The 12,970-nt window shown below is 33.1% G+C and overlaps 1 protein-coding gene across 1 annotated transcript; it reads left to right on the top strand.

The window, feature by feature from the left end:
• The first annotated feature begins 7,736 nt into the window (after positions 1-7,736).
• LOC106411886 (serine/arginine repetitive matrix protein 1) lies at positions 7,737-9,415 on the top strand. The gene has a single exon (XM_013852741.3). It carries the CDS (start codon positions 7,884-7,886, stop codon positions 9,243-9,245), a length of 1,362 nt encoding a protein of 453 aa, XP_013708195.2. The 5' UTR covers positions 7,737-7,883; the 3' UTR covers positions 9,246-9,415.
• Positions 9,416-12,970: the final 3,555 nt, after the last annotated feature.

Genomic DNA, 12,970 nt, shown 5'->3' with positions numbered 1-12,970 from the left:
CGATTCGACGACCGACAATATTATCTGTCTTGTGAGGATCTATGCCTAACTGAATCACCTGAGCCGTCTTACGAAGACCTACGCCTGATTTATTTTAAATCGATTTGGTTAGTACTTATATCGTTTTAAAACCAAAAAAGTATTGGTAAAATGTTTCCAGACAGGTGATGCGTAAGAAAAAGCTTTAGCGTTTACAGACCAAAAGAAGAAATTCCATCCATATTCTTCTTCCTAGGTCCAATATGCCTACGCGACCCACCTCTCCAATATTGTCTTAAATATTTTGTATTACCAACTAATTACGCCTTAATTATACACTTTACATTTAACAATTTCAGTAATCTGCTATCTTTATAGCTTTAGCCGACCAACCTTATCGGCTTGCGATGGTCGTACTTTTCTGTTTCATAATTTCTGTCATTTTCAGTAATTTTATAATCGAAGATGGGTGTGTTTTATTTTATAAAAAGTTCTATAAGAATATCTCAACCACATTTTCTTAAGATTTTTAATACACAAAATTTTTTGTTATCCAATTTAATTTCCAACTAATTATTTTCTCATTTTAATATATAAAATTTCAATACCCAGATTTTGTTTATTTTAATTAAAATAGTAACAAATTTCAGACAAAATTTAAAATATCTCAGAAAATTCTAATTTTATTTCTGTTTGAGAAATAAGAGTAAATAAATTGTTTATAATCTTAGATTTTGTAATAAAATTTTTAATTTTTAAATAGTGAATTTAGTTTGTTTTCTGAAATAGGAAACAAACTTATTTATTTTCCTTCAAAATTAAAATTGAAAATTTTATCCCTAATTTATTTACCTTCTTTCTTAAATCTTAAAATAAAATTAGGTTTGAAATTTATAAATAAACAACGTTTGGGTATTAAAAGGGGCCCAGTTTTAAAATTTTGTGTATTAACAATATAATTAGTTGGGGTATTAGACTGGATAGCAAAAAAAATTGAGCATTAAACAGCTTAATGAAATTTAGTTGGGGTATAAGCATTTAACAATATGGCAAATAGGAAAATTAAAAGAGAAAATGACTAGGGTAGCACTAAAAAAGTTTTTGTTATAAATATAGCCTCTAAAAATAAAAATGACCAAAATATCACTTAATGTTTTATCAAAAGAGATAAATATACACTAATGGTAAATTAATTTAGACATTAGGGTTTAGAGTTAAAGGGTGGGGTTTCTTTAGGATTTAGGGTTTAGGATTTAGAGTTTAGGGTTTAGGGTTTAGAGTTAAGGGGTGGGGTTTAGGATTTAGGGTTTAGGGTTTAGGATTTAGGGTTTAGGATTTAGGGTTTAGGGTTTAGGATTTAGAGTTTAGGGTTTAGGGTTTAGGGTTTAGAGTTAAGGGGTGGGGTTTAGGATTTAGGGTTTAGGGTTTAGGATTTAGGGTTTAGGATGTAGGGTTTAGGATTTAGGGTTTAGGGTTTAGGATTTAGGTTTTAGGGTTTAGAATTAGGGAGTAGGGTTTTGGGATAAGATTTCAAATTTTGAAAAATAAAAAAAATTTAAATTTTTCAATAGATAAAATGCTATTTTGATCATTTTAATTTTTGAAAGTTATTTTTGTGACATAAACTTAGAAATGTGCTATTTTGAAGATTTGTCCAAATGAAAATTTAATTGACACATGAGATAACCTAGTACACAAATATAATTGAACATTTTCAGAGAAAAAAATGAATGTACACTAGGTGGTATTTACTCAAATATGTTAAATATGATGAACCTTCAAAAATGACCAAACTATATCAACGAAAGTAACTAACAAAATTAATATTTTCATCTTCAAAGATGTTAGGAAAGTTTTCAGGTAAAAAGATTTAGACAATTTTCAAATCGTTTCTATATTTCTGTCTAAAATACAAAGATTATATATAATAACATAGAATGAAGTAAATCAACTTCTATAATATAATTTATTTAGGGCAATTCTTCTAAATAGACAATTTTCAAGTTTTGATCACAAAAATAGACCACAAGGAGAAAAATGACAAAAATGTTTCATTTAATAGGTAAAAAGACCCTAATACCCTAGATATATTAAAAAATAAAATATTTTTTAATAGTTTTAGATTATATCTTTTTAAATTCGAAATTTTGTTATAATTTTTTTTAAAAAAATATTTTTTTCAAAAAATTTTTGTATTTTTTTTTCAAATTTTCTTTTTGTAATTCGAAAATACTTTTTGAAACTATTTTTTTAATTTTTATTTTAAAATTTTTAATATTTATATTTTATTTTATAAAATTTTAAATCTCAATCCCAAATCCCCACTTCTTAACTCTAAACCCTAAGGTTTGGATTAGTTAACTCTAGGGGTATAAATGTATATTTACCTCTTTAATGAAACATTTTGGTCATTTTGATCCTTAGAGTCTATATTTGTGACATAAAATTTTTTAGTGCTATTCTAGGGTAACCCATTTATTTATTTTAGAAGAAAATATAAAAAAATGTAGAGATGGGTTAGATTAGTTCTTACTAATAAGGTCGACTAGTTGATATTCACTTTGTACATGTAGAAGTCTTCTAAAAAACACAAGTGATGCACTCAACAGTAGGCATGGGCATTCGGGTCTTCGGGTCAGGTTCGGATCGGGTCGTTGCGGGTCCAGATCCTTCGGATCAAAGAGTTTAACACTTGATAGGGTAATTTGAAATTCTCGGGTCGGGGTCGGTTCGGGTCTTCTCGGATCTGGGTCGGGTCTTAGATAGTTGGACCAAATAGGGTAATTAGAGTTTGTCGATTCAGATTCGGCTCGGTTACAGATCGGGTTCGGTTCGGGTCATGTCGGGTCCAACAAAAAAAAACCTAAAACACACAGAAAATATCTGAAAATATTTAAATACTCGAAAAATATGAGAAATTTTATTTAAAATCTGATCCAAAGACATGAAATATATCTGAAGTTTTATCTGATTATCCGAATTATATTTTTGAAAATCAAAATTTTTATCCGAAACCCAAAACCATACCCAAAAACTAAAATTTGAAACTTAAAAAATACCCATAATACCAAAAATAAAATGAAACACCCATATATACTTAATATATACTAGAAGTTTGAGGTTTTCGAGTACCCCCAACTTGAATCAAACGCAAAAGTAACACAAAAAACTAGTGAAATTACAAGTATCCCTTATGACAAAAAAAGACAGAATGTCTTTTACGAATATAACCCTTGGAAGTTTTCTGGAGGCTTTATAAGTCTTTTGGGAGAAGATTTCTAGGAAGTCTTCTCATACCATAGATCTTAGGTATACTTTATAAATTTTATTTAAAAATATTTTGATGGGGGAAAATTGAAAATATGGAAGTCTTCTGATAGAATCTTCTAAAACATATAAATTTTGTTTTCAAGCTTATCTTCTCAGAAGACTTAAATTTCAAGCGGAAAAATAAAATATAAACAGGAAATTTAAGAGGGAAATTAAAACTTAGGCGGAAAATTTAAGTGAAAATTAAAAATTTAAATCTCATGAAAATTAAAAAGTATATCTTATGATCTAAGAAGACATATTAAACCATATAACTTGATAATATTGAAGTTACTTAACACTTTTGAAAGTTAAAAAATATCTTAAAGTTACTTAACAAATTTACAAAAAATAACGTGAGAGTTTTCTCGAACTAGCTAAAAACATTAATAAACATGAGTGTTGCTAACCTCATAATTAAAATCAATTAAGTGATGAATTTTATTCAGGAACCCTAATATCGATTAATATACATGAATCACCAAGAAAATTTTAAAAAGCATTTATAATTTTTGAGAAAATGAAAGTTTATGAAACATTGACGTAGAAGACTTCCACAAAAATCGTCTGCCAGAAGACTTTCAGGAAGTCGACTTCCATTTAGGTCATTTTTGAAATTGAAAATTTACAAAGGAAGACTTCTATAGAAGTCTCTACAGCAGACTTCTTTGGAAGTCTTCCTTTGTAAATATCGGCTTACTTTTGTTTTTGAAAAAATCTCAAAAATACCAGAGAAGACTTACCGGTAAGTCTTCTAGGATAAATATGTTAGTTTTGCAATTGACCGAACTGTGTCAGAAATTTGATTTTTTTCTAGAAGACTTGCATGGAAGTCGTCCACTAGAAAAACTAAACTTAAAAATTACATTTATCTAGACGACTTCCATGTAAGTCGTCTCATGTCTTTTGCAATTGACAAATAAAACTTAAATATTTAATTTTAATTAGACGACTTCGATGTAAGTCTTCCGACATAAGATTTACCAGAAATTCTTCTGTGATAACCAAGGTTTGACCAGAATCTTAGAATAAAATTCTGGAAGACTTTCGTGTAAGTCGTCTCTCGGAAGACTTACATGGAATTCGTCTAATTAAAATTAAATATTTAAGCTTTATTTTTCAATTGCAAAATAAACCGAGATGACTTTCACCGACAGTGAGAAGACTTCCACCCAAAGTCCGAAAGACTTACATGGAATTCGTCTAATTAAAATTAAATATTTAAATTTTATTTTTCAATTGCAAAAGTAACCCGAGACGACTTTCATCGACAGTGAAAAGACTTCTACCGAGAGTTCGGAAGACTTACATGGAAGACTTCTGTCTAAGTTATCTAGAGAAAGTCAAAATTCTGACATAATCCAGTCAATTGCAAAACTAACTTGTGTATCCTAGACGACTTACTAGGAAGTCTTCTCTGGTATTTTCGAGATTTTGGTGTTAACAAAAAAAAGTTGGAAGACTTCCAAAGAAGCCGTCTCTAAAAACACACTTAAAGTCAATTGCAAAACTAACCTATGTATTGAAGAGAAGACTTCCGTATAAGTCTTCTACGGCCATAAAACTTACACAGAAGTCTTTTGACAAACAGATCTCGAAAAAAAATTAGTTTCATACTTTCAACCAACGAGACAACTTGATTAGCTTCTCCTATCACATATAAATTCACCACGAAACAAACCCACTTGTTAATGACCAAGAATTATGAGTTTGAACCTTACAAAGTTTAGAATCAAAATCTTGGTTTTTTTTATGAATATAGAGAGAAAATGAAAGAGATGTAATTTGTGTGCATAAGTAATGAGATATGAAGAGTAAAAATCGAAACTTTGGTGCATTAAGAGCTTCAAATTGGTTGTTCATGATGGATTGGTGTACTGATTGCAATGGTAATATTGTAAACTAGTATTACAGCCCGGCGTAGCCGGGTCTAATTAACTGTTTTTTAAATTATTTAAACATTGTCATAATTTTTAATCAGAATAAACTTTTTTACAAAAATGTTATATGAACAATGGCACATAATATTAGAAGTGTTGCATTAAAATAAAGCAGTTGAAAAAGTACAACAATAACTTATATTATTATAAGATGGTACATGCTTGTAGGATTTTTCAAAAATAAATAAAATATAAAATATAGTTAAATACTTTACTTGATCCATTAACTTATTCAATGATTTCTTTCGGAATAACAAAAACTTAGGGTATGAATGGTGACCAGAGAACATCGAGAAATAATGCATTCCCTAACGTTCCTAAAAAATATCATCATTCACAAGGAATAATTTTTTATTCTCATTCTCTACCATTCTTTTTTTTTTGTAGAGAAATAAAGAACAAAAGTATTCCTTGTTAAATTTGAAAAAGAACAATCATTCTTTTTCATTCCTGCAATTTTATTTCTTTACGTTCCTTTTCTATTAGTTCCTCTTATTTTCAGAATGGTCACCAGTCGAACCCTTAATTTATCTTAATATATATTAATTTGGTTTTGGTGAATCAAATAAATTTACTATTACAATTTATTTAATTTACCTAACATTTTTTTTTTGAAAAGCACACATTCAAAACAAAATTAACCCACATTGTTTATTTTGTAGTTTGTTGAATTTATAAGATTAAAATTTACAACTTTAGTTATTTACAACTTTAGTTTGCTTTTTATAAAATTATAGTGAATTGTTATGTCTTGGTGAAAAATTGCCATAGTCAACCTTGCAAAAATGTTATTGTCGAACTCAATTGCAGTTATGACTACTGAAAAAATATTGTTTTCAAGTTTCAGCAAAGGAAACATTAACCAATAAATCTAAATTTGGGAAGGAGAAATAGTAAAAAGTGGAAATCATGCAAACCTTATTCGTGAGGCCAAAGCTTGAGGTTTGTTCCTTTAGTAAAGTGGAAGATCACTGCGTGAGTGTAGTTTTATAAGCTTTCCTCGATAATAATTTTGTTTATGCTCCACCCCATCTCTCCAATCCGTGACCTTCATGACCTGTTTTAATTGATAAAGGAAGCTTCAAAGTTAGCTATACTGTAATGATCTAAAGTCAAATATATTAAAAAAAAAAAGAAAAAAGAATAATATTCAAAATCATCATTAGTTTCAATTTCTTCAGAAATGACCATACCAGTATCAATATTTTTCTAATGTGATTTAAAACTCCACTGCCACAATCCACTTGATGCTTTGAAAGTGAATCGAAGACAACTTTATTCGACCCTTGCTATCTAAAATCTTGTCGTGATGAACTTTACAGTAAAAATCCAGAAAATGAATAACAAAAGTTTTGAACTGGTGCAGAAAAAAAGAAAGATGATTTAAAGAAACCGGTGGAAAACAAAACTGAAATTTTAGTAGAGAAAAAAAATATGTTTTTTTTTTTTGAAAAACAGGTTAAAATCGTGGTCAACTGTTGTGAATGTAGATGAGATATATTTTGAGAAAAAATAGGAAGTAGTTACTTAAAATTAGGGATCGAAAATATTTTTGTTTGAATCAATTGGTTTTTTTATTTTTAAAGCATTTCCATATGTCAAATTTTGATTTGTTAGGTGACTTGTGATTTAATATATAAGGGATACGTGATGAAGATGAGATGATAGAGTAAAACACTCATTTTCGGAAAAAAAAAAGGTAATAAATAGCATTTTTGTGAGTAATCCAAACTTTTGAGATGAATATGGCAAATGAAAATTCCAAAAAAAAAAATCATGAGTTAGTTTTGTGTTTCAGTTTTTGTTTTAAGTCATATTTAAGAAAAAACCCAAACCGCATACTTCAAAGAGAAAATGATTAGAATAGCACTAAAAATTTTTTTGTCACAAATATAGCCTCTAAAAATAAAAATGACAAAAATAGCAATTAATATTTTATCAAAAGAGATAAATATACATTTATACCCCAATGGTAAATTAATTTAGACATTAGGGTTTAGAGTTAAGGGGCTTTAGGATTTAGGGTTTAGGGTTTAGGGTTTAGGGTTTAGGGTTTAGAGTTTAGGGGTGGGGTTTAAGGTTTAGGGTTTAGAGTTAAGGGGTGGGGTTTGGGATTTAGGGTTTAGGGTTTAGGATTTAGGGTTTAGGGTTTTAGAGTTTAGGGTTTAGAGTTTAGATTTTAGGGTTTAGAGTTAGATAGTGGAGTTTTGGGATAAGATTTCAAATTTTGAAAAATAAAAACAATTTAATTTTTTCAAAAGATAGAATGCTATTTTGGTCAATTTAGTTTTTGAGAGCTATTTTTGTGACATAAACTTAGAAATGTGCTATTTTGAAAATTTGCCCTGCTTGGAAAGTAATCAACATTTGGATGTTCAACATAGCGATTCTCCGGTCGCTGTCAACCATCAGAAATAACGTTAGAATAGTATCAGAAACCCCACAAAATTAAAGTTGGGAATGAATTCACACATCAACTTGGACGTCAGATTTTGTTCTCTTCAATCTCTTTCTTATTCTCACATTTTTTATAAACCCCCAAAAAAAACAGAACTTAACCTCGAAGTCTTAGCACTTCCACTAACTTTGGTCTTTTAATCGTATTTTCAAACCATCTTTCATCACCAACCTAAAGTACAACTCACTTTCTCTCTAATGGTGGAAACAACAAGAAGCTCGAAGAAAACAACTCAATCGGGTGACAAAAAAGATCAAAACCCTAGAAAATTCTACTCTCGATTCCTCTTTAAAGCCCTAATCCTCGCCCTTTTATGCTCCCTCGTACCAGTCTTCCTTTCTCAGACGCCTGAGCTCGCTAATCAAACCAGACTCCTCGAGCTTCTCCATATGATTTTCGTCGGCATCGCCGTCTCCTACGGCCTCTTCAGCCGCCGGAACTACGAAGGAGGAGGAGAAAGCAATAACAATACTAATAACCCTCATCCCTATGTGCCTAAGATTCTCGAAGTATCATCCTCTGTTTTCAACGTGGATCATCACGAGAGTGGATCCGATGATTCCTCCCTCGACAACCACCACCACCACCACCGTAGGATTCAGACATGGAGGAACAAGTACCAGACGAAAATTCCAGAGACCGTTCTCTCTACTTCAGGTGTCAGAGAAAAGCCTCTGCTTTTGCCTGTTCGAAGCTTGAACTACTCTCGCGGTTCTGATTCCGGCAGATGGGAGAGTGTGAGATCAAAGAGACAGCTCTTGAAGACTCTCGTTGATGATAACAGCAGCGATGCGCTTCCTTCTCCGATTCCGTGGAGGTCAAGATCATCGTCGATGGAGATTGAATCTCAGCCGTTGATCAAGACTCCGGCGAATCTGACGTCATCTTCCTCTTCTTCAACGCCTTTACCTAAGCTTACATCTGAGTCTGGAGCTGAGGACACCGTGAGGAAGAAGGAGTTTCACCCGTCACCGTCACCTCCTCCTCCTCCGCCACCGCCGCCGTTGCCGGCGTTTTATAACTCGGCGCCGAGAAAGGATTATCCTCCTCCCCGAAGCTACAGAGAATCAGTTCAGAAGAAGAATTATACTCCTCCACCGCCTCCGCCACCACCACCTCCGATGGACTACTATAAGTCGCCTCCGAGTAAACTCAGAGTAAGCAGCGAACGGAGAAAACTGTCGGAGCAAAAGATGAAACTCGATGAACGTTCAGCGACAAGAAACTCTCCTACAAAAGTCTGGTGGTCTGATCCAATCGCGGAAACGAAAGAAGATATCAGAGAAGACATGAACAGGAATGATAGAAGAAGTTTCGTGGGGAGCAAGGCAACTGAAGAATCCGAGGATAAAGAAGATATGATAACAGAAAATGTAATCCACGAAGATGGTGAACATAGTGAGAAGAAGATAGAAGAGGAAATAAATTGTGGGAACATCAGTGACGTGGACAAGAAGGCTGATGAGTTCATTGCAAAGTTCAGAGAACAGATTAGGTTACAAAGAATCGAATCCATCAAGAGATCTGCTTGTAAGATCTCTGCAAATTCATCGAGGTAGAGAACGTATTGAATGTTCTAATTACAGACAAAATAAATAACATTTTTCAGTTTACTCTGCTTGTCTTCATAAACTTGTAAAAGACTTTTGTGTTATAGTTATTCAGGCTGAAAAAGATAGCAACTGGAATGCTGATTTATGTGAATAAAAACTCAGATTGATTATACACACTGCCATGTGTCACACTGATTACATATTTCACTACCTTGAACAATGTTTCCAATATCCATCTCAAAACTGGAATACAGTGTTGGACAACAGCATGATAAAAACTACAAACCTAGTTGCCAGTTTACTGTTTAGTAATATGTTGTCAGTACACTATTTTTGCAAGGAGTCCCTGAAATGAGAAGCATGGTTGTACGGTAGCCATCTCCTTTGTTTATTCAAGATCTCTTCGTATAGGTATAGGGTGTCAATTGGACGGGCTGGGTGGGTTTGGGCGTGTCCAGATGGACTTATTTTTTTCTGGACGGTTTTGGTCGAAGCCCAAACAAGACTATATCCAAATAGGACCATAACCAAATAGGACCATGACCAGATGGGTTGTCCATGGGGTCCAGACGTCTACTTTATGTAAAAAGTCTAATTTTCAATTTAAAAGATGTGCAGATTCTAAATGTCATTTAAAAGATGTACATATTCTAAAAAGTCTAATTTTCAATTTAAAAGATGATACTTAAAGTCTTAAACTTAAACTTAAACTTCATGTTTTACAAACTTAAACTTAAACTCCATGTTTTACAAACTTAAACTCCATGTTTTACAAAAGGTACTTAAACTTTAACGGCTACTTGAACCGGAACTCCAAAAGGTACTTAAACTTCATTCCTTCACTTAATCTCACTTCCTTCTCTTCTTTCTTCCACTTTCTTCTTCAGCTTCACCTTCATTCTCTTCTTCTTCTTTTTCTTCTTCATCATCTTCAGAATCACCTAATGAGACATTCAGCATGTTTAATCCACAAGTAAAGATGCAAGCAAATCAGTATAAAAATCACAGCAGCCAAGTAAAGAGACATATAAACAATGCAATCGAGTAAAGAGACATATAATGAACATTTCAATATAAAATCAGAAAGCTTACTCGTCACTTCAAACCCACGCAACCAATTTCTTCCACAAATGAGAGCTTGTACATTTGATGGAAGAAGCTGACTCCTATATTTGCTAAGAACACGGCTTCCAGCACTGAATGACGACTCAGAAGACACAGTTGTAATGAGAATTGAAAGAACATCACACGCCATGCGGGACAGCTCCTTAAACCGTGTTGCATTGTTTTTCCAATATCTCAAGACATCTAGAGTCTTAAAGGCAGCCATATCTAAAACCGGTTCAGCCAAGTACACATCTAAAGCTGACTTTCCTGTTCCCGCATTTTGTGAAAAGAACATAAAAATCCTACATTATGAACATAAAAACATTAAGAACACACCGATACTAAAATTCATACATTATGAACATAAAAACATCAAGAACACACCAACTACTTACCCCATACCCAGCTGGTATACTGTTCACCAGGGAGGTTTTTGAAGTGCTTGCAGTAGTGCTCTTAGAATCCTTCTTATAAACTTCGTATAGCTTTTTTATCTTCTTTCAGATATGATCGACTTTCAACTTGCTTGTTAATGGATCCAAGGTGTCATAACAATACTCCATGGCAGCAAACTTTAACCTTGGATCCAACACCGCAGCAATAGAAAGGATGTCACTGTATTCTTCCCAGTACTTGTCAAACTTCAGCTTCATTGTTTCCACCATTTGACAAATTGTCTCATCTTCTGAAGTCTCATGTGCTCTCAGCCAACATTCTATTTTCCAGATTTGCATAAAATTAAAGTTCGCAGTCGGATATGATAAGCCAGATATCAGATTTGTCATCTCAGCAAATGGACAAAAAATCACAGATGAGTGCTCCTCTAGACCACTCCAAATCTGATGGAAAGCACTTGTAACTCGGATATACTTCAGAAAGATTACGCAATGCTTCTCTAAACGGAATGGCTCTAGATAACATCTGAAAGGAAGGTGGAATTCCACCTCTTTGCCACATCCAAAACAAGACCAGCAAACCCAGAATCTCAAACACCATCAAACCTAGAATCGCAAACCCCATCAAACCCATAATAGAAAACTCATCCCTAAATCGAGAGAGAGACTACAACAAACCTGAAAACGGAAGAGGATGAAGTTAGAAAGCTTGAGCTACGATAGTGAAGAAGATAAAGTGAAGAATCTCAAAATCAATTTCTCCGTTTATAATTTTGATTTTGATTTTTCCCCAAATATATTAACCTATATATTTTTAAGATTTGGGCCGTCGAGTGTCCATGTGGTTTTGCGCATTTGGGCTACGGGTATATCTGGACGTCGCCTATTTGGACAAAATATTTTCTGGACAGATTTGGACATGTCCATATTAGTCCAAATTGATTTGGGCATGAGCTACCCATGGACATTTCGCCCATTTGACATCCCTACTGGCCAAGCAAGTTAAAGTCTCATAAAACGTTTTCTCCAAACTATTTGACATCTCATCTCGGAGAACCCAACAAATAGTACAAAAATTTTCCTTATTGGATCATTCCTTTTTACTTCTTAATTACCTTAATGAATGTTCAGAATAATACAAATCAAGGTTCAAACAGTTATAAAATAGGGCCCCTTGAGACTTAACACCTAGCTCCTACAGAGACTCTCTTTTTTTTTTTTTCAAATCAGTTTAGGATGATTTTCTGCTTAAATCAGATTTTTTTTTATAATTATTTTGGGTTTAACCAATTTGCCGCCTACGCCGACTATAGAACATTGACATCAAGAGATCTGTAGTAAAAACAATTCCTAAAACTGTGTCAAAGCCTTCACCATCGCATCCGACTTCTCTATATACCCTTGCCTCGATGAAAATGATGTCTTCTACCGAAAGAAGTTTACTTTCTCTATTATTCGTTGTAGAAAATGATGTCTTCTACCGAAAGAAGTTTCTTTACGCACATACATCGCTGGAGCAAGGGTTGTCTATAAATCTCATTAACTTGAAAGTCCTAATTTTTTTTTTTAATTATACATGGATATCTTGACCACAGTGGTCCAGACTAGTCACATGTTGCCACTTGTCGGTCACCGGTCTTTGGCGATGCCAGAATGTTAATTTTTCATTGGCCGGGACTCGAATCATGGTTTCTTCTCCGTATTAGGCTTTTACCCTCAAGTTAATCACCACCAGACCACAAGTCCTGGTTGAAAGAACTTTAAACAAACAATGAGAACAAAATAGAAATAGGCATTTATGGTCCCATTTTAGTATCATACAAAACATGCCTTTGATTAAAACCCACTTCAACACTCGCATTCTATTTTATTGTCAGTCAAAACGAAGATCAGAGCAAAACCACTCAGAGATTATGAAAATGGAGACGTCACTTGTACTTCCTATCATCGATATCTCTTTGCCGAACAAGATATCCACAGCATAGTTGATTCGTAAGGTTCGTCTTCACCGTAGTAGTCTCTCTCTCTGTTATCTCTATCATCTGCTTTCACAAGAGTAGAAACTCTTCTTCTTCTTTATGTACTAATAGCTCTGCTTGGTGATCAGAAGATCTATGCTTGTTGCTTGAGAGTTGAGACAATTCTATGTTCTAATTCTTAACTGTTTTGATGTTCTTTGTCTGTAATAAGGCATGTCTTGAACATGGGTTCTTCTATGTCAAGATCCTG

This window comes from Brassica napus, chromosome C8 (assembly GCF_020379485.1).
Source record: "Brassica napus cultivar Da-Ae chromosome C8, Da-Ae, whole genome shotgun sequence".
NCBI classification, from domain to species: domain Eukaryota; kingdom Viridiplantae; phylum Streptophyta; class Magnoliopsida; order Brassicales; family Brassicaceae; genus Brassica; species Brassica napus.
This window is presented reverse-complemented; position numbering and strand designations above follow the sequence as displayed.

Coding starts and splice junctions, on each gene's coding strand:
- LOC106411886 (XM_013852741.3), top strand. CDS start 7,884: ATGGTGGAAACAACAAGAAGCTCGAAGAAAACAACTCAATCGGGTGAC.